Here is a 22,605-nt window from a genome sequence, read left to right on the forward strand (position 1 = left end):
TGTTGTTTTTAATTTGAGTTTGATAAATTTGGTTTGAAATTGGGGATTTGGTTTAATTATAAAATTGATAATTAGTATGTGTAACTTTTAAAATTAAATTTAGATTACTTTATATTTATTACTTCAGCAATTTATTGTAAATTTAAATATAGATATTTTGACCCCACCAACTAGAAATCCTAGTACACCCCTAGTATAACCCTTGTCATTGAGATAAAGCTCCCGCTGAATGGAAGGACTGCCAAGCTGTGAACAATAGTGTGCAAGGAGCACCGATACTGGATTTAATATGCCTCGGCTAACTTGTAATGCAGTCACAATTGTTACACGTACGTACCATCTCACAAATAATTAGTGGGCCTAGTTTATCCATGTCTAATGCTAAATAATATTCACATTATATTTATAATCAAATTATGAAGTCGTATTCATCGTTAAACTAAAATTCGTTATTTGAAAAGTGTATTAAAAACTTAAGACCATGAGTTGTGAAATTTTCCCAATAGCTAAGGTATGTGTAGATGGTCAAATCTATCGTGGATGCTTGTGAGGATGATCCCAGAGGTAGAGGCCACAAAAAACTGAATGTGAAGTTGACGCCAACGCGATTATGGCCATAGGCACCCAGTATCAAGTTAGCATAATTATGCAGGTGTTTAGTAAGGCAAAGAACGAGATAGAGTTTACCATGATTGTGGAGCTAAGGCTCGAATATTGGCGTAAAGTGGTCGAAACACGACTCTGCGTTTAGGAATGATCATTCTTGAAAGAGCAAGAACAAGAGAATTAGAGGGAAGAATTGTCAGTCGATCCCCTCTGAGAGGATAACCTCTGCATGTATAGGGAGCTAATGGGTTTGAGTCCGATGAAGTTAGGAGCACTAGTTCCTATGAAACTAAAAGTACTCAAAGAGTTAGAATTTGTGTAAGACTTCGAACCCTCAGGATGTTAGAAGTCCTATAGGACTCGAAGTCCTTGGGGTCCTAGAATCCTCATGAGACTTGGAGTCTTGAGAGTGAGTGCCGACCCTTTTGAGTAGCCCAACTCATAGATGGGCCCATTTTTGGAGCGGTCCAAATTGTAGAAAGGACCCTCAAGGGATGGACTCGATACAATACCAATCGGAGTTGGACTATAGCATTGGGTTGTCTAGTGCTGGACTTAAAGTAGAGCCATATGTGATTGGGCTTGGTAAGGGTCCAATACGGATTTTTGCCCATACAGTATGTCATGCCAGTTTAAATATATAACTTTTATCAATATGTACAACATTCTTGAGAAAATAGCTCAGATCTCTTTTATATTTGAGTAAACATAGTTTTTTCATTTAAATATACTCTCTAATTCACTATAGACAACAGCCAAAAAAAAATAAATAAATTAGTTTGGAATTAAAAATAATATATCAATTTCTTATCTATTAATAACCATTTTCTAAAGTTATTTGGCAATATAATAATATAGATTATGTCTTGAGAGGGCTTCATTTTTATATTATAATTTAGGAGCATGATATGAATCACAAAAGTGATCAATATTTTAATTAACCTCGTTAAGTCCATGTCAAACTTTTATCAATTACAATGTTCGCGTGGAAATTACTGTATAACTTATATATTGTTTTATAGTTGTTAGACCAAGACTTGAACACACTAACTACATGAATATAAAATGAACCAATACAAAATTGTGAAGATATGGAAACATTAAGTTAATTTTTCTTTCTTGAAGAAGACTAATCAAGCACTTAAAGTAGAACATAAATAATATCAAATTAAGATAAAGTAAATATTCCACTACAATGTATTGATTAAGTCGTCCTTAGTGGTTGACCAAGACTAACAATAAATAATTGCTTTATGACAAAGACGTCCTTAGTGCTTCACCAAGACTTTAAATTAGTTGCTAAAGTACTGATAACGTCATATGTCTTTACTGTATGATCAGGCTCAATGATAATTTATTTTATTGTAATATCCAAAGAATACAAACATATTTGTACTTCTATCAACCTCAATTCAGTCGTATATTCAATTGTTAATTTTATCCTAATACTGGAGGTAAGTACAACTTCAAACCGTAAGAACAAAAGTGTAAAAAGAGATGAAAGAGTATAATGTAAAACTTTCTTTGCCCATTATACGAGTGACTGCCATATAAGATCTGACAATTTAGATTACGTGGAATTTGGAAAAGTAGTAAAGTTAACTACTGCACAAACTTATAACGTGAAACTTGTAAACCTAAAATGAAAATTACTCCTCCTAATTTATGATAAAATATATTATGTATTATTATTTACTATTCCTTCTAATCACATGATCGGCGGTTGCACTGGAAAATGACACATTAATTCCACACATTCATTGACAAGTCTCTTTTTCTTTTCCCATGGATAGGTGTGACTTGTTGACTTTCAAGACCCATCCTAGAAGCTAGAGCCTAGAAGTAATCAAGTTATTGGTTATTTGTTTTGTTTTTTTCGATAACTGGAGAGTTGTGACGCAAGCTTTTCCCAAAAGTATGGGCTCCGTTGGTTGCCAATTAGGAATACTATTTTTAGTATTCCCAAAAAAAATTAAACAGTAAAATATCAAAAACTTTTGCTTGTTTGGTTCAAGATTGGGAATATATTCTTGTATTCCAAAAAAGTTAAACAGTAAAATACCCAAAAACTCTCGGCTTCGTTTGGTTCACAATTGGGTGTTTTGGGAAAAGTTTTCTGAAAAAAAGTTAAAAAAAAGTTGAATTGAGCGGGTATTACGATGTTAATTTATAAAATAATAAAATACCCCCTATATTTATTATTTACAAAAAACCCCTATAATAAAACTTAAAAGTTTACAAAAACACCCACAACCCAATGTCAAATACGGACAGCCAGCCACCACGCCGAAGGATGGTCGGGTTCACCGTATTGGCGAGCATGACCGACTGGATCTTTGCGGTCGTGGCCGATATGGCCTTTGCCGGTCAGATCCACGGTGGATCTAGCTGACAAAGGCCAGATCTGGCCGTATTTTCTTGTCAATGACGACCAACAAACGGGTGTCGTTGATGGTCAACGACGACGTTTGTTGGCCATCGTATAAACCGTTACGGCCAAAGATCTGGCCGTCAACGGCCAGATCTTTGGCCTTAGATCTGGCCTTTTCGGCCAGATCCAACGTGGATCTGACCAGAAAAGGTAGATCGGCGCACTACAGGCTAGATTCAGCCGAGTAGTGCGCCATCCTAACAGATTCCGGCCATTTTCGGCAGTGGTGCGGAATCTGGTAAATATAAATTATGGGGGGTTTTGTGAATTTTAAAAAAATATGTAGGGGTATTTAATTAAATTATCAAATTTAAGGGGTTTAAAAAAAGTTGAATAATATTGGGAGTAGTATTCTAAAAATCAAAGTTTTTTGGTATTTTACAGTTTAACTTTTTTGGAATACTAAAAGTAGTATTTCAAAATTGAAACAAACGAAGCCTCATTTTTGGGAATCTATTTTCAATATTATCAATTTTTTAAAACCTCTAAATTTGTTAATTAAATAAATACCCCTAAATATTTTTTTAAAATTACAAAAACACCCCAACAATCCACATTTACCAGATTCCGGCCACCACCGCCGGAAAATGGCCGGAATCTGATAGGATGGCGCACTACCGGCTGAATTGGCCGGGGAGTGCGCCGATCATGCCTTTTCCGGCCAATCCACGGTGGATTTGGCCGGAAAAGGCCAGATCTAAGGCCAAAGATCTGGCCGTTGACGGCCAGACCTTGGCCGTAACAGTCGGTCACGATGGCCAACAAACGGTCGTCGTGACCATCAACGACGACCGTTGTTGGCCGTCGTTAAGAGCAAAACGGCTAGATCTGGCATTTGCCGCCAGATCCACCGTGGATCTAGCCGGAAAAGGCCATATCGGCGCAGACCGGCAAGATCCCAGCCGTCATGCGCGATAAGACAAACTCCGGCCACCTCCGGTGGTGGTGGCCGGCTGGGGGTGTTTGAGGGGGGTTGGGGGTGTTTTGTTAACTTAATGTTATATATGGGGTATTTTGTAAAAAAACAAACATAAGGGGCATTTATTAATTATTAAATCCTACAATGTAATACCCGCCCAATTCAATTTTTTTTTTAACTTTTTCAAAAAACTTTTCCAAAACCCCCAAATTTGAACCAAACGAAGCTTTGATTGTGGGGAATACTACTCCCAATATTATTCAACTTTTTTTAAAACCCTTAAATTTGATAATTTAATAAATACCCCTAAATATTTTTTTAAAAAATACAAAAACACCCCAGTATTTCATATTTACCAGATTCCGGCCACCACTGCCGGAAAAATGGCCGGAATCTATTAGGATGGCGCACTATCGGTGAATCTGGTCGGTAGTGCACCGATCTAGCCTTTCCGGTCAGATCCACGGTGGATCTAGCGAAAAGGCCAGATCTAAGGCCAAAGATCTGGCCGTTGACGGCCAGATCTTTGGCCGTAAAGGGTTCTATAACGACGGCCAACAAACGGTCGTCGTTGACCATCAACGACGACCGTTTGTTGGTCATCGTTGACGAGAAAATACGGCCAGATCTGGTCGTAGATCTGGCCTTTGTCGGCCAGATCCACCGTGGATCTGGCCGGCAAAGGCCATATCGGCGCATGACCGGCAAGATCCAGCCGGTCATGCGCCAATACGGTGAACCCGGCCACCCTCCGGCGGTGGTGGCCGGCTGTCCGTATTTGACATTGGGTTGGGATTGTTTTTGTTAACTTTTAAGATTTTATTATAGGGGGTGTTTTGTACATAAACAAATATAGGAGGTATTTTATTAATTTATAAATCCTACATCGTAATACCCGCTCAATTCAACTTTTTTTTAACTTTTTTCAGAAAACTTTTCCCAAAAACACCCAATTGTGAACCAAACGAAGCCATGGCTTTCATGAAAAAGAAGGCAACTTCCCATTCAGGGCCTAGCAGATTCCGCGTAATTTTCCAGTCAGCCCCATCACAGAATTGATTCATGAAAAAGAAGACAACCTAGCAGATTCCGGGTAATTACTCCAGTCCATGTTGGTTTAAATAATTTTATAGTATTACTCATAATTTTTTAAGTGAGGTTAACTATTTTTTCTTTTTTGAATTTTTAATATTTGACATTTTGGCTAATTAAAAAATAATAAAATATTTATAAAGTAAAATATTTTAGTGTATTTTTTCTTTTCAGTAAAATATTAACGGAAAACATAACAGAACCTAACGAAGGGTGGGAAAGTGTCATTTCGAAACTTGATGGGTGAGAAAGTATCGTTTCGCTAAACCTTGGGTGGGAACATGTTGTTCTCCCATAGTTGGATTAACATTTTAAGTTCCTTGAGTGACCCAAGGATCCTAAAAAGCAACGGCAAATCAATTTTATTATGTTATTGGATTAATAATGTAATGAAATCAAATGTTCTACTAAAAGCCCACAAAGTAAATGAAAAATCCTTTGTATTTTTAACGTGGGTTCATTAATTTTTTTTGGAAACAATTTTAATTCATCAAAATAGTTTTAAACATGACATTATTATCTAGCAAAATATTGTAGTCTATTGATATATCGATCTGATTACATTATCACCCTAATAATATAACAAAATCGGACCCAATTGAGCCTTGATTTTTCATTTGGGTCAATCGGATTCAGCTTATACCTGTCAAGTGTTTCTCCAGTTTTAAATCAAATCTCCGTCTTCTGGGTGGGTGGACCCATAACATTCATGGGATCTGGATCCAGATTCAGATCGTTGGTGGGTAGCAAAAATAGGGTTACTGACATTTTTATCCTTGAGGTTTGGTATATGATCCGTTTAGTCCAATCAAATAAAACTTTGAAATGAAAATTTGTAATACCATGTTATCTTATTTTCATATTATTAGAAATGAATAAAATATATGTATTAAAAAAAGTAAAAAATTGGATATTTTTAAATTTTTTACGTTGTTCATTTTGGTTTTTGCTTTGACAAATTTTTATATTTAAAATTATGGTCATTTCTAATAACATATGAATAAGAGAACAAGGATATTATAGACTTTTTATTGAAAAACTCGTATTTGACAAGACAAAATTATTCATATCCTATAATACTGGAGGTAAGTACAACTCCAAACTTTAAGAACGAAAGTGTAAAAAAGCTAAAAAAATATAATGTGAAACTTTCTTAGCCTATTATATAGGTATCTGTCATATAAATGATCTGACAATTCAGATCACCGTTGGAATTTGGAGGTAAGTAAAGTTAACTATTGCAAAACTTCTAACATGAAACTTGTAAATCTAAAATGTAAAACTTATAATATATACTTATTTATATGACTCTATTATGACTTTAGAATTTCTAAGTGATTAGACGTAAGTTTCATATTATTCTTTCTAATTTCTATGATAAAATATAATTATGTATTTACTATTCAAGTAGGACATAATCAACTAGTGTGAGTAAGTTATTCAAAACAATTAAAAAGAGTGTAAAATGGATTTATAGTATCATTAATAATATTAGATGATATTACGCAGATATTAAGATAGATTATATAGATGATATAATAAGTCCCATAAAAACTATTGTAGAAAAATGACCCATTTAATTTCCACACGCTCCATTGACAAGTCTCTTGTTCTTTTCTTAAAGGTATGTGTTGACTTGTTGACTTTAAAGAACCACCCTAGAAGCTAGATTAAGTCTCTTGTTCTTTTCTTATACATAATGTTGACGTGTGTTTATTTTCTAGTAANATTAGTTGCTAAAGTACTGATAACGTCATATGTCTTTACTGTATGATCAAGGCTCAATGATAATTTATTTTACTAGCAGATTCCGCGTAATTACCCATGTTGGTTTCCACGTTTCACAGATTAGTCCCCACCACGGATATGTCTTAAGAGGATGAAGATTGCTGCTCTTAGGATGGTGTCACTTGTGATTCTTTAACAGGTCATGTGATTGGTCTCGATCTTAGTTGTGGCTGGCTTCAAGGAAATATCCCTTCCAATAGTAGCCTTTTTCTTCTCAATCATTTGCAAAAGCTGAATTTAGCTTACAACGATTTCAATCTCTGTCAAATTCCTCCTGATTTTAATCGATTCACTAGTTTGACACACTTTAAACTTTTCAACTCAAACTTTTCTGGTCAAATTCCATCTGAAATCACCCACTTATCTAAATTGGTTATGCTTGATCTTTCTGAAAATTCCCTTGAAACAGCTACTGTAAAGGGGTTAGTTCAAAATTTGACCGATTTAACAGAACTTCTTCTTGATCCTGTAAACATGTCTACTGTCGTACCAAGTTCCTTCATGAATCTATCTTCTTCTATGTCTTCTTTGAGTCTCTCGAATTGTGAATTGCAAGGGAACTTTCCAGATAACATCTTTCTCTTACCCAACTTAAAAATCCTGAATTTAGCAAGTAATTACAATTTGACAGGTATTTTGCCAAATGTTAATTGGAGTAGTCCCCTCAAGTTTTTGGATGTCTCTGACATGACTTTGCCTAGAGAATTACCTAATTCCATCGGCAATCTCGTGCACTTGACATATTTGGATTTCTCTAATTGCAATCTCAATGGGTCAATTCCTATTTCACTTGGAAACCTTACAAAACTCAATTATTTGAGCCTCTCATTTAATAATTTTGCAGGTCAAATCCCTTCATTTTTTTCCAATTTTGACAAGCTCCTTGCATTAAATCTTGCAGGCAATAATTTCATCGGTGGATTTCCAGAATTTTTTGTCAACTTAACTCAACTTTCTGTTTTAAGCTTAGGGTCTAATCAACTAGCTGGTCCAATCCCTTCTCAAGTAAGTCCCCGTGGAATTCTAGTTCATATTAATTTATATAATAACTCTTTCAATGGGTCCCTACCATCTTGGCTATTCACTCTACCTTTATTACAGTGTGTGAATCTCCAGTATAACCAATTAACTGGCACTATAGATGAATTTCAAAGTAAATCTTTGAAATTTATTTATTTAGATAATAATAGATTGCACGGGTCAGTTCCAGCTTCAATATTTGAACTTGTGAATTTGACTTTTCTCTTTCTTTCTTTAAATAATTCAAGTGGAATTGAGCTTGTTTTCAGAGCTCAAAAAACTTGAAGTGCTTGGTCTTTCCAATACCAATCTATCATTGAGTACCACATTCAACAATAACTCTTCCTTCAGCAAACTTCGGTGGTTGACATTATCGGCTTGTAACATAAGTGAATTTCCAGATTTCTTCCGTAGCTCACACCAATTGGAGTATCTAGACCTTTCTGACAACAAAATCCACGGTCAACTTCCTAAGTGGATGTGGGACATAGGAAAGGAAGCTTTGTACAGTTTAAATCTTTCCCACAACTTTCTCACAGGCATAGAGCATCTTTCATGGAAAAATCTTGACTATCTAGACCTTCATTCCAACTTGATTCAGGGACCACTTCCAAATCCACCACCTTACTTGATTTTTTTTTCTTTGTCAAACAACAATTTCACGGGAGAGATACCTCTCAGCTTGTGCAATATGAGTGCCATACAAATTCTAGATCTTTCTTATAATAATTTGAATGGTACAATTCCAAAATGCGTGGGAAACATTAGTAGTCTCCATGTGTTGGATCTACGAAAAAATAGATTGCATGGCGGCATTCCTGGAACATTTGCACTATAGGAATCGACTGGTTCACATTTGTGTATCTCAATTTATTTTTTTGACTAAAATTGGTAAAATAACTTGTAATCTGACCCAATGTTCATTGTGCTACAGACGACAGTAAGCCAAACACAATATTTAGCCATGTGCCTTGACGTATTGATGGAATTCGCCGACCAAGATCGAGTGGTGAATATGTGGGCAGTATTAATTAAATTTTTTCCATTAACACAATTAGTCCCTAGTCATGAAGTAAGATATTCCACTACAATGTATTGATTAAGTCTTGCCTATGGTTGACCAAGACTAAATAAATTAATTGCTTTTATTGACAAAGACTTCCTAGTTCTCACCAAACTTAAATTCTAGTTGTTGTTTTAATTTGAGTTTGATAAATTTTGGTTTGAAATTTGGGGATTTGGTTTAATTATAAAATTGATAATTTAGTATGTGTAACTTTTAAAATTAAATTTTAGATTACTTTATATTTATTACTTCAGCATATATTTTATTGTAAATTTATCAATATAGATATTTTGACCTCACCAACTAGAAATCCTAGCTACACCCCTAGTTATAACCCTTGTCATTGAGATAAAGCTCCCGCTGAATTGGAAGGACTGCCAAGCTGTGAACAATAGTGTGCAAGGAGCACCGATTACTGGATTTAATTATGCCTCGGCCTAACTTGTAATGCATGTCACAATTGTATACACGTACGTACCATCTCACAAATAATTAGTGGGCCTAGTTTATCCATGTCTAATGCTACTAATAATATTCCATCACATTATATTTATAATACAAATTATGAAGTCGTATTCATTCGTTAAACTAAAAATTCGGTTTATTTGAAAAGGTTTTAAAAAACTTAAGACCATGAGTTGTGAAATTTTCCCAATAGCTAAGGTATGTGTAGATGGTCAAATCTATCGTGGATGCTTGTGAGGATGATCCCATGAGGTAGAGGCCACAAAAAACTGAATGTGAAGTTGACGCCAACGCGATATTGGCCATAGGCACCCCAGTACTCAAGTTAGCATAATTATGACAGGTGTTTAGTAAGGCAAAGAACGAGATAGAGTTTACCATGATTGTGGAGCTAAGGCTCGAATATTGGCGTAAAGTGGTCGAAACACGACTCTGCGTTTAGGAATGATCATTCTTGAAAGAGCAAGAACAAGAGAATTAGAGGGAAGAATTGTCAGTCGATCCCTTCTGAGAGGATTAACCTCTGCATGTATAGGGAGCTAATGGGTTTGAGTCCCGATGAAGTTAGGAGCACTAGTTCCTATGAAACTAAAAGTACTCAAAGAGTTAGAATTTGTGTAAGACTTCGAACCCTCAGGATGTTAGAAGTCCTATAGGACTCGAAGTCCTTGGGGTCCTAGAATCCTCATGAGACTTGGAGTCTTGAGAAGTGAGTGCCGACCCTTTTGAGTAGCCCAACTCATAGATGGGCCCATTTTTTGGAGCGGTCCAAATTGTAGAAAGGACCCTCAAGGGATGGACCTCGATACAATACCAATCGGAGTTGGACTATAGCATTGGGTTGTCTAGTGCTGGACTCTAAAGTAGAGCCATATGTGATTGGGCTTGGTAAGGGTCCAATACGGATTTTTGCCCATACAGTATGTCATGCCAGTTTAAAATTATATAACTTTTATCAATATGTACAACATTCTTGAGAAAATAGCTCAGATCTCTTTTATATTTGAGTAATACATAGTTTTTCATTTAAATATACTCTCTAATTCACTATAGACAACAGCCAAAAAAATAAATAAATAAATTAGTTTTGGAATTAAAAATAATATATCAATTTTCTTATCTATTAATAACCATTTTCTAAAGTTAATTTGGCACTATATATAATATATGATTATGTCTCTGATGATGGGCTTCATTTTTATATTATAATTTAGGAGCATGATATGAATCCACAAAAGTGATCAATATTTTAATTAACCTCGTTAAGTCCATGTCAAACTTTATATCAATTACAATGTTCGCGTGGAAATTACTGTATAACTTATATATTGTTTTATAGTTGTTAGACCAAGACTTGATACACACTAACTACATGAATATAAAATGAACCAATACAGAATTGTGAAGTTTATGGAAACATTAAGTTAATTTTTTCTTTCTTGACGAAGACTAATCAACCACGTAAAGTAGAACATAAATAATATCAAATTAGATAAAGTAAATATTCCACTACATTGTATTGATTAAGTCGTCCTTAGTGGTTGACCAAGACTAACATAAATTAACTAATCTACCAAGTAAAGTAGAACAAAATAATATCAAATTAGATAGGAATCGACTGTTCAAATGTGTATCTCAATTTAATTTTTTGACTTAAAATGGTAAAATAAATTTGATTTTTGATTTGATACAAACTAACAGTTGTGAATGGAAAGTTACAAGTAGTTATTTTATTTATACTTCATCACCTTTTGAAGCCTTAGATTATGATTTATGAATGACTATAAATTAGTATCTCAAATCAAGTCCAAATTGTAATCTGACCCAATGTTAATTGTGCTACAGACGACGGTAAGCAAACAAAATTTAGCATGGTTCCTGACGATTTGATGGAATTCGCCGACAATATCTAGTGGTGAATATGGTGGGCAGTTATATAAATTTTCCATAACACAATCAGCATAGTCAATGAAACAGAATATATTTTATTTAAAAATATATTTCACATAAAAAGAGAACTTAATTTCGACTTTATGTGATCATTTAAAAAAATTAATAAATTATAAGTATTATTTTTCCTTTTTTATCAATAAAACACATGTTGCCAAAATTTGGGTTTCATAAAAAAGAATTATGAAATACCACCACCTCAAAATGAGGTTCAATGTGAGGTAAAACATTTTATCTTTGCATAAAGAAACACGACAAAGAAAAAAAGATGTTGACTTAATGAGGAAGGAGGAAGAAATTATTTATTTAGTAATTCTCATCATACTCTATCCGGAAGTAAATTTGTTCTTCTATATTTCTTAATTGATGAAAGATCATGAACTATGTTACCCTCGGTTATTTTTATTATTTTATGTATGTAATTGAAATATTTGTATATTGAATGAGTTGGCTTTAGTTAATTTTGGATAATATGTTTGGTTTTTGTTGAGTTTAATAAATGAGTTTGAAATTGAAAGATGAAATTCCCAGATTTTAATGTGAGTTTTGATTTAATCTTGTTTATGTTGAGGCATTGGTTAATTAGTTGTTGTTTTAATTTGAGTTTGATAAATTTTGGTTTGAAATTTGGGGATTTGGTTTAATTATAAAATTGATAATTTAGTATGTGTAACTTTTGAAATTAAATTTTAGATTACATTTTTATGCTTATTACTTCAGCATATATTTTATCATAAATTTATCAATATAGATATTTTGATCCCACCAACTAGAAATCCTAGCTACACCCCTAGTTATAACCCTTGTCATTGAGATAAAGCTTAAGCTGAATTGGAAGGAATGCCAAGCTGTGAACAATAGTGTGCAAGGAGCACCAATTACTGGATTTAATTATGCCTCCACCTAACTTGTAATGCATGTCACAATTGTATACACATACGTACCATCTCACAAATAATTAGTGGGCCTAGTTTATCCATGTCTAATGCTACTAATAATATCCCATCACATTATATTTATAATACAAATTATGAAATCGTATTCATTCGTTAAACTCAAAATTAGGTTTATTTGAAAAGGTTTTAAAAAACTTAAGACCATGAGTTGTGAAATTTTCCCAATAGCCAAGGTATGTGTACTTGGTCAAATCTACCGTGGATGCTTGTGAGGATGATCTCGTGAGGTAGAGGTCACAAAAAAATAATGTGAAGTTGACGCCGACGTGGTATTGGTCATAGGCACTCCAATGCTCAAGTTAGTATAGTTATGACAGGTATTTAGTAAGGCAAATAACGAGATAGAGTTTACCGTGATTGCGGAGCTAAGGCTCGAATATTGACGTAAAGTGGTCGGAACACGACTCTACGTTTAGGAACAACCATTCTTGAAAAAGTAACAATAAGAGAACTAGAGGGAAGAATTGTCAGTCGATCCCTTATGAGAGGATTGACCTCTGCATGTATAGGGAGCTAATGGGTTTGAGTCCCTGTGAAGTTAGGAGCACCAGTTCCTACGAAACTAAGAGTAATCAAAGAGTTAGAATTTGTGTAAGACTTCGAACCCTCGGGATGTTAGAAGTCTTATAGGACTCGAAGTCCTTGGGGTGCCTCATGAGACTTGGAGTCTTGAGAAGTGATTGCCGACCCTTTTGAGTAGCCCAACTCATAGATGAGCCCATTTTCTGGAGCGACCCAGATTGTAGAAAGGACCCTCAAGGGATGGGCCTCGATACAATAACAATCGGAGTTGGACTATGGCATTGGGTTGTCTAGTGCTGGACTCTAAAGTAGAGCCATATGTGATTGGGCTTGATAAGGGTCCAATGCGGATTTTTGCCCATACAGTATGTCATGCCAGTTTAAAAATATATAACTTTTATCAATATGTACAACATTCTTGAGAAAATAGCTCAGATTCTTTTATATTTGAGTAATACATAGTTTTTCGTTTAAATATACTCTCTAATTCATTATAGACAACATCCAAAAAAAAAAAAAATTAGTTTTGGAATTAAAAATAATATATCAATTTTCTTATCTATTAATAACCATTTTCTAAAGTTTATTTGGCACTATATATAATATATGATTATGTCTCCGATGATAGGTTTCATTTTTATAGTATAATTTAGGAGCATGATATGAATCCACAAAAGTGATCAATATATTAATTAGAGTAATGCTCCTGCCACCAACGGTAATGTACCGAATTTGTGCATCGAATAACGTGATAAAATCTTGACCGTTGATTAATATTAAGTTAAAATTAATCAACGGTCAGGATTTTACCACGTAATTTGGTGCACTACCGTCAATGATTGTATTATTTTCCTATTAATTAACCTTGTTAAGTCAATGTCAAACTTTATATCAATTACAATGTGCGAGTGGAAATTACTGTATAACTTATATATTGTTTTATAGTTGTTAGACCAAGACTTGATGCACACTAACTACATGAATATAAAATGAACAAATACAAAATCAAGTTAATTTTTTCTTTCTTGACGAAGTCTAATCTACCACGTAAAGTAGAACATAAATAATATCAAATTAGATAGGAATCGACTGTTCAAATTTGTGTATCTCAATTTAATTTTTTGACTTAAAATGGTAAAATAAATTTTTGATTTTTGATTTGATACAAACTAACAGTTGTGAATGGAAAGTTACAAGTAGTTATTTTATTTATCACTTCATCACCTTTTGAAGCCTTAGATTATGATTTATGAATGACTATAAATTAGTATCTCAAATCAAGTCCAAATTGTAATCTGACCCAATGTTAATTGTGCTACAGACGACATGGTAAGCCAAACAAATATTTAGCCATGGTGCCTGACGATTTGATGGAATTCGCCGACAAGATCTAGTGGTGAATATGGTGGGCAGTATATATAAATTTATTTCCATTAACACAATTCAGTCTAGTCAATGAAGTAAATATTCCACTACAAGGTATTGATTAAGTCGTCCTTAGTGGTTGACCAAGACTTTAAATTAGTTGCTAAAGTACTGATAATGTCATATGTCTTTACTGTATGATCAAGGCTCAGTGATAATTTATTTTATTGTAAAAATCAAGAATACAACATTAATTTGTACTAAGAATATCTCTATCAACCTCAATTCAGTCTAGTTTATTCAATTGTTAATTTTATTAGCACCGCTTCGAAAAAATGATCGATACTTGAACTTGTAGAAGTGGAAGATGACAAAGACTTTAAATTAATTGCTAAATATTGACAAAGATGACTTTAAACAGAAGAAGATGAAAAAGAAGACAATATTAATTGACCCTTCTTTTCTTTCTATTTATAACCTTATATGTCCTTGTGATTTCATCATTCGGAAAAAAAAATGGGTTGTCTGTTATGGGTTTATCAAATTTTATACATTCAGTTGTTATATTTGTGCTCTCAAAGTTCTGCAACACTCTGCTCTCATGACCAGAGTTCTGCACTCCTCCAATTTAAGCAACTCTTTTCCTTTGTCAATCGTTCGTCCTTTTATTGTGATGATTATGCAGACACTTCAGTCTTTTTTCCATTTGATAGTAATATCATTCATACTCCACCATATTGTGATGGAAGGTGTCCTTCTTATCCTAAAACAATGTCTTGGAAAGAGGATGAAGATTGCTGCTCTTGGGATGGTGTCACTTGTGATTCTTTAACAGGTCATGTGATTGGTCTCGATCTTAGTTGTGGTTGGCTTCAAGGAAATATCCCTTCCAATAGTAGCCTTTTTCTTCTCAATCATTTGCAAAAGCTGAACTTAGCTTACAATGATTTCAATCTCTCTCAAATTCCTCCTGATTTTAATCGATTCACTAGTTTGACACACCTTAACCTTTCCAACTCAAACTTTTCTGGTCAAATTCCATCTGAAATCACCCACTTATCTAAATTGGTCATGCTTGATCTTTCTGAAAATTCCCTTGAAACAGCTACTGTAAAGGGGTTAGTTCAAAATTTGACCGATTTAACAGAACTTCTTCTTGATTCTGTAAACATGTCTACTGTCGTACCAAGTTCCTTCATGAATCTATCTTCTTCTCTGTCTTCTTTGAGTCTCTCACATTGTGAATTGCAAGGGAACTTTCCAGATAGCATCTTTCACCTACCCAATTTAAAAATCCTGAATTTAGCACGTAATTACAATTTGACAGGTATTTTGCCAAAGGTTAACTGGAGTAGTCCCCTCAGGTTTTTGGATGTCCTTGACATGACTTTGCCTGGAGAATTACCTAATTCCATCGGCAATCTCGTGCACTTGACACATTTGGATTTCTCTGGTTGTAGTCTTAATGGGTCAGTTCCTATTTCACTGGGAAACCTTACAAAACTCAATTATTTGAGCCTCTCAGCTAATAATTTTGCAGGTCAAATCCCTTCATTTCTTTCCAATTTTGATCAGCTCCATACATTAGGTCTTGCAGGCAATAACTTCATCGGTGGATTTCCAGAATTTTTTGTCAACTTAACTCAACTTTCTGTTTTAAGCTTAGCGTCTAATCAACTAGCTGGTCCAATCCCTTCTCAAGTAAGTCCCCGTGGAATTCTAGTTTATATTAATTTATATGATAACTCTTTCAATGGGTCCCTACCATCTTGGCTATTCACTCTACCTTTATTATAGTATGTGGACCTCGGTTTTAACCAATTAACTGGCACTATAGATGAATTTCAAAGTAAATCGTTGAAATTTATTTATTTAGATAATAATAGATTGCACGGGTCAGTTCCGAGTTCAATATTTGAATTTGTGAATCTGACTATTCTCTTTCTTTCCAATATCAATCTATCATTCAACAATAACTCTTCCTTTAGCAAACTTCGGTACTTGACATTATCGGCTTGTAACATAAGTGAGTTTCCAGATTTCTTACGTAGCTCACACCAATTGGAGTATCTAGACCTTTCTGACAACAAAATCCACGGTCAACTTCCCAAGTGGATGTGGGACATAGGAAAGGAAACTTTGTACCGTTTAAATCTTTCCCACAACTTTCTTACAGGCATAGATCGACTTCCATGGAAAAATCTTGAACTTGTAGACCTTCATTCCAACTTGATTCAGGGATCACCTCCAAATCCACCACCTTACTTGAGGTTTTTTTTTTTGTCAAACAACAATTTCACGGGAGAGATACCTCTCAGCTTTTGCAATATGAGTGTCATACAAATTCTAGATCTTTCTTATAATAATTTGAATGGTACAATTCCAAAATGCGTGGGAAACTTTAGTAGTCTCCATGTGTTGGATCTACGAAAAAATAGATTGTATGGCAGCATTCCTGGAATATTTGCACGAGACAATCATTTTAGGACTCTTAACTTCAACGGCAATGGACTTGAAGGGTCAATCCCACGAAGTTTGGTTAATTGTATCATGCTTGAGGTTCTAGATCTCGGAAACAACAAGATAACTGATAGTTTCCCATATTGGTTGGGAGATCTTCCGAAGTTGCAGGTTCTTGTTCTTCGCTTCAACAACTTTTACGGTTTTGAGCGGGGTTCTTCTAAATTTAATGGTTCTTTCCCTATGCTGAGAATCTTAGATCTCTCACACAACAATTTCAGTGGTCGTTTGCCAACAAGGTTGTTCGAGAATCTAAAAGCTATGGTGAATCTTGATGAAGCCAAAAGGAAGTTGAATTATATGGGTGAAACATATGATCAAGATTTAGCGGCGATCGTATATCAAAATTCAGTTGCGATCGTAGTTAAAGGTTTTGAAATCCGACTGGAGAAAATTGTTACTACTTTCACTGCCATTGATTTATCAAACAATTCCTTTCACGGAGAAATACCAAACTCAATTGGAAAACTTCATTCACTTCGACTCCTCAATCTCTCTCAAAATAGCCTAACCGGTCATATTCCTTTGTCTTTAGGAAATATGATTGCACTTGAAGCTTTAGACCTATCTTCAAACAAGCTTGTTGGAGAGATTCCATCGGAATTGGTAGGTTTAACCTTTCTTGCAAAGTTAAACTTATCACAAAATCATCTTAAGGGACCGATTCCTCAAGGGAAGCAGTTCGAGACCTTCCAAAATGACTCGTACAGTGGAAACTTGGGCCTTTGTGGATTTATGTTGTCAAACAAATGTGATATTGATGAGACACCACAACCAGAATCATCAATCGATCATGATGAAGAACACAATATTCCAACCTGGTTAGATTGGAAAGTCATTATGATGGGTTACGGAAGCGGACTATCACTCGGCTTCACGATAGGATATATAGTTTTCTCAACAGGAAAACCACGATGGTTTTTACGGATGATTGATGGACTTATTCGAAGATGCAATAGAAAGACTAAGCGAAAGTGATTCTCCTGACAAGGTTGGTTTGGTTAAATTACACATGTGGGGATTTACACTGGATAATGACACATTAATTTCCACACATTCCATTGACAAGTCTCTTTTTCTTTTCTTATAGGTAGGTGTTGACTTGTTGACTTTCAAGACCCACCCTAGAAGCTAGTAAGTAATCAAGTTTCATGAGAAGTCTAGGGTTTCTAATCCTAATTGGCTAGTTTCAAGCTTAATTTTGGAAGCATTTTCTTATGGTTATGTTTGAGTCTAGGGGGATAATTTATTCAAGTGATTAAGAGAGTGTTTAGTAGGAATATGCTGAATTAAGGCTCTTTCAAACTCCTTCGGAAATGTCTCTAATTGTTGACCCTAGATGAGAAAATCCTACTTACAATTACCAAATCTTATCTACTAGATTCTTGGATCAAAGGTTTGTCTTCTAAACACTTAAGAGAATCAGAACCAAAGCCAGAAGATATGGATCTTCAGATATTTGTGTCATCAATACCAAACCTACTAAAAGAATAATGCAGAATCAGAAACATGTGCAACAACAAACAACTTGATATAGATATGCCAGTCTAGCGGGCCGTATTCTAACATGACAAGGTTTATCAAACAGAAGACAACTTCCCATTCAGGCCTAGCAGATTCCGCGTAATTACTCCAGTCCATGTTGGTTTCCACGTTTCACAGATTAGTCCCCACCNTTGAATATGTAGCGTTAAGTAATGTTGTATCAATTTCAAATGTTCCTTGAATAAATTTCAAATTTTCCTTGTACTTTCATTTAAAACTTGTGCAATCAAGATGATAAAATAATCACTACTGATAATTAATTCCAAAGAGAAAGAAGGATAAATAAAAAAAAAAAAAAATATATATATATATATATATATATCATCGTAAAATTTATGACAATATTATTTTAATGGGATTTAAAAAGTTTCATGAAAATTTTGTTTGAAAAGAAATCATGCATTTGTGGAAAGTAATTTTAGAATTGTAAGAGATTAAGTTAACAACTTGTTTATAGACATTAAAAATCAACTTTAATTAAATCAATTATAAATGCAATATATAGATTATTCAAAAAAAAAAAATACATTATTTAAGACAAAAGTTGAACTTTGAAATATCAATTAAACTAATACTAAATTTATAGAAAATTAAATTATATATTATCCTAATTAGCAATTGCCTCAGTTGGCAAAGAGAAATTATATTAAATGGTAAAATTGTCCACATCCTATAATGCTGGAGGTAAGTACAACTCATTCTTAAGTGTAAACTGCAAAACTTATAATGTGAAACTTATAAACCTAACATGTAAAACTTATACTCCCTCTGGTTTTTTTTTAATTGTTGTTTTAAGAGTTTTTAAAATTTTTAAAATTAAAGTCGTTCTGCCTTGTCTTTTCTACACCTTTCAATCTTTCATCACGCCTTCTCCACTTTTTATCATGCCCTCTCTCTTTCCATTTCATCTTATCATTTCTACTTTTTGCCTCGGTCTCTCTTTAATCTTTTATCTTATCGTATCTCTTCCCTTCTTCTCCTCTCTTCCTTATTTTCCATCGCCACTTCTTCTTTCTCTAATGTCTCTGCTTCCATCTTTTCTCTCTTTTTCTTGTCTTCCTTCTCTATGTTCCTTTCTCCACTTATTTGAAGCACCCTGTCGTCTTCAATCTCCACCTTCACTTCCTCTTTCTTGAGCCCTGGAAGATCAGCCTTGAACTCGTGAGCTTCTGGGGTTTCCTTCCAGTCCACACGGGTGTTAACAAAAGCTGAAGTTTCTTGAGGGAGTTGAGAGGAGAGTGACCATACAGATGATGGGAAAGGAAAGTCCTTGAATGAGTTACAGACGGCGCGAAAAGAGAGAATGTCTATATGTGTGGCAAGGCGTTTAGCGAAGGCGTTGTGGAGAAGTGCGGGGAGAGTGGACCGGTCTGGTTGAGTGATGTCCATGGGAGAAAAAGGAGAAAATTGGCGTTTGTAGCGGTTACGTAGTATATTTGAGTTTAGAAATTTGTGATGTTTTTTTTCTTACTTGCAAAATCAGAGAAAAAAGTTAGTAGGAGAGAATTTTTTTTTTTAATTAAAACCTGTGCCCACACCTAAAACAACAATTGAAAAAAAAAAAAAAAACGAAGGAAGTAATACATATCTTTATATGACTCTATCGTAGCTTCGGAATTTCTAAGTGATTAAACGTAAGTTTCATATTATTCCTTCTAATTTCTATGATAAAATAAAATACAATTACGTATTATTTATTTATTATTCGGGTAGAACATAATTAACGAGTATGAGTAAATTATTCAAGACAATAAAAGAGAGTAAAACGTATTTACAGTATCATTAATAATATTAGATAATATTATACAGATATTACGAATTTTAATAAATACATGTGATTTACTTAACCACTCAAAACTACATGCCATAAAACCATATAATGAAGTCGGTGCAAAGCGAGGACCACTGGTCACCAAGCAGGAACCACTACACAGTCGCAATTTAAACCAATACGCAGCTGACACGTACCCCCCAACAATCACATGTGGGGCGGTGCACTGGATAATGACACATTCCAAATGACCCCATGGACCGTGTCCATAAAAAATCCCACAAAAGATCATGTCTTCTTGACATCCAAATTCCTGCTCCGTAACAAAACAAAACAAATGCACATTTGTCCATCAAAACCACAACCAAGAACCACATTTTGATCCCAGTCAATGCAGCAGTAGGAAATATTCTTATTAAAGAAAAGAAGAAAACTGGAACCAAAAACTTAAACTGATAGGTAAAAACATTAACATTACTGCTCGAGTTTAACAATAACTTGTTTAGTAGTTACTAAGAAAACACAGGAAAAGAAATACAAAACTAAATTAAGAGTAAATGATATATGCATACCTCCCAGACAATAGCACAATCTTGGTTAACACCCTTCTGGCCTCTCTTGGAAAAAACTGAGGCAAAATTGTTAGAACCATCAACATTTACAAACCCAGAAGACCTTAAAATTAAGTCATCTTTCTTCTGGCTTCTTCGCCATGCTTCTGCAGCTTCTTCCATCACAGCTCCCAGAATTTTTCTCTTTTTTTAACGAAAAAAAATGAATACAAAGACTGGAAATTTTCCTTAAAGAAACTGCTTAGAGACTCTGAGAAAGAAGATTGTACATTCTTTTTTTTTTTTTTTCTCTCAAGTATTTCCTGATAAACAAACGGATACTTGGAGCTAATGAATGGAACTGCACTGTAACTGAAGTAAAAGACATGATGATCTGACTCGAAAGCTAAGAATCTAACAGTTTATAGGGTAAAAGAACAAAAAACAGTGAATGTGGAACACAATTAATAAAGTAAAAAACAATGGCTTAGAATCTGATAGAATTACAGAGAATATTCAATCTGACATGGAATTCCAACAACTCATCATTAGAATTAGGCAGAAGTAAACAAAAAAAAAAAAATTAAAATAAATCACTCTACATTCATTTAACTTAAACAGGGCTGTTTGGGAAATGCTCTGTTTGGTTAACATAGCATTGATATTTTTCTTCTCTTATCTTCCTTCCATTGACTCAACAACCAAACTGAAGCTGGCCCTTTTGTTAGTTTGCTGAGAAAAATGAAGGAAAACAAATATTTTTTAAAAAAGAAAAAAGACAACCTTGAGTAAATCTAAGCTGCGTAGAATTCTAAAACTCTTAAATCAATATCAATTTTCAAAAACCAGAGAAGTATATGAAAATGGTAATGCGTGAAGGTCAATTTTTCATTTTGTTCTGCCTTTTGATAACTTTCTGGATGCCAAACAAACCAGAAGGAAAGTTTGACACAAGCTAAAAAAAACTCACTTTCTCAGATAAAGAAAGAAACAAACTTTCATTTCGTGTCTTAACTTTCCCGTAACTTTCTCAGCAACCAAACAACACCCTTTAACCAAAACAAACTCAAAAAAGAAGCTTTTTATCAGTTGCAAGCAAGACCTTGAAAAGAAGAACCCAGATCAGAAAGCCGGAGTGTGACGCAGGAGGCGTGAAGCAGACGTCAGCTGCCGGAAACTGACGCAGAAGAAGTGAGGAAATATGGAGCTGAGATTTCTAGAGAGAAGAAGATCTTGAGATAGATTATAATCCATAATTAAAAGAAGTTTTGTTGGGTTCTGTTTCTCTCTTTTTATGTGTGGAGAAGAAAACAAAGACAATAATGTTTTGTTGTACATACAATACAAAATATACACAAAGCTCAAAGCAGTGTTTGTAACTTCTGCCTGTGCTTCTGCTTCTGCTTCTGCTTCTGTGTATTACTGTATTATAAGTGCTTTTAACTAGAAGTGCTTTTCACTTCAGCCATTCTACTCTCTACTTTTGCGTCTCCGTGTACTTCTTCTTACTTCCTAGTTCCTAATTATGTATATTATGGTTAGTTATTTCTTGAGTTCTTCAGCTAAATCACAAATTAACCCCTAATGTTTTATAAAAATAACTTTCTCATCCAAAATATTCTAGACTAACACCGGAATCCTTATCTGTTAACCATTGCCCTAAAAAATTCAGAGATGAAAAATAAGAAGTTTGATTTTGTATTTTTAAATTATCATTTTCTAAAAGTAGTGTCTAAAAATGAAAACAAGTTTATTATTATTTTTTTACGATAAATATAAAATATTGTGACAACCAAAGGGTTCTCGTAAGATGAAACACACTGGCTAACTATTCACCCGATGCTACCTTTTTTTTCATTAAAAAAATTTTTCACCCTCCCGACCCAACCCTAGAAACTCTAAGATCTTTTTTGAAACTTATTCCCATTTCGAGTCAAGAGATAGATAAATAGATGCATTCCATTGAGTTGTCTCGCACCCCTAGGTATTCTCTACCTACCGTGATTGAAAATATAGAAAACAACTTTTCAATGTTTTA

At 34.3% G+C, this 22,605-nt stretch overlaps 2 protein-coding genes across 9 annotated transcripts in view; one reads left to right on the top strand and one right to left on the bottom strand.

Moving 5' to 3' along the window:
• The window catches only part of LOC116134465 (CST complex subunit TEN1-like), a 55,908-nt gene that overhangs the window by 7,349 nt on the left and 25,954 nt on the right, over positions 1 to 22,605 (bottom strand). The window contains exon 1 of one of the 8 annotated variants that reach the window (XM_031420147.1): positions 21,670 to 22,155. The exons of the other annotated variants lie outside the window; for them this stretch is intronic. The gene's annotated coding sequence lies outside the window, so the exon portion shown is untranslated. Of the gene's footprint in view, positions 1 to 21,669; positions 22,156 to 22,605 lie in introns of those variants that run through there. 8 annotated transcript variants of the gene reach the window in all.
• The window catches only part of LOC116134464 (receptor-like protein 33), a 56,495-nt gene continuing 50,322 nt past the window's right edge, over positions 16,433 to 22,605 (top strand). Inside the window, exon 1 of the mRNA XM_031420144.1 lies at positions 16,433 to 17,691. Within this exon, the coding sequence (XP_031276004.1) occupies positions 16,509 to 17,678 (1,170 nt within the window). The 5' untranslated portion in view covers positions 16,433 to 16,508 and the 3' untranslated portion in view covers positions 17,679 to 17,691. The remainder of the gene's footprint in view (positions 17,692 to 22,605) is intronic.

Source organism: Pistacia vera, unplaced genomic scaffold (genome assembly GCF_008641045.1).
Source record: "Pistacia vera cultivar Batoury unplaced genomic scaffold, PisVer_v2 Contig289, whole genome shotgun sequence".
NCBI lineage: Eukaryota > Viridiplantae > Streptophyta > Magnoliopsida > Sapindales > Anacardiaceae > Pistacia > Pistacia vera.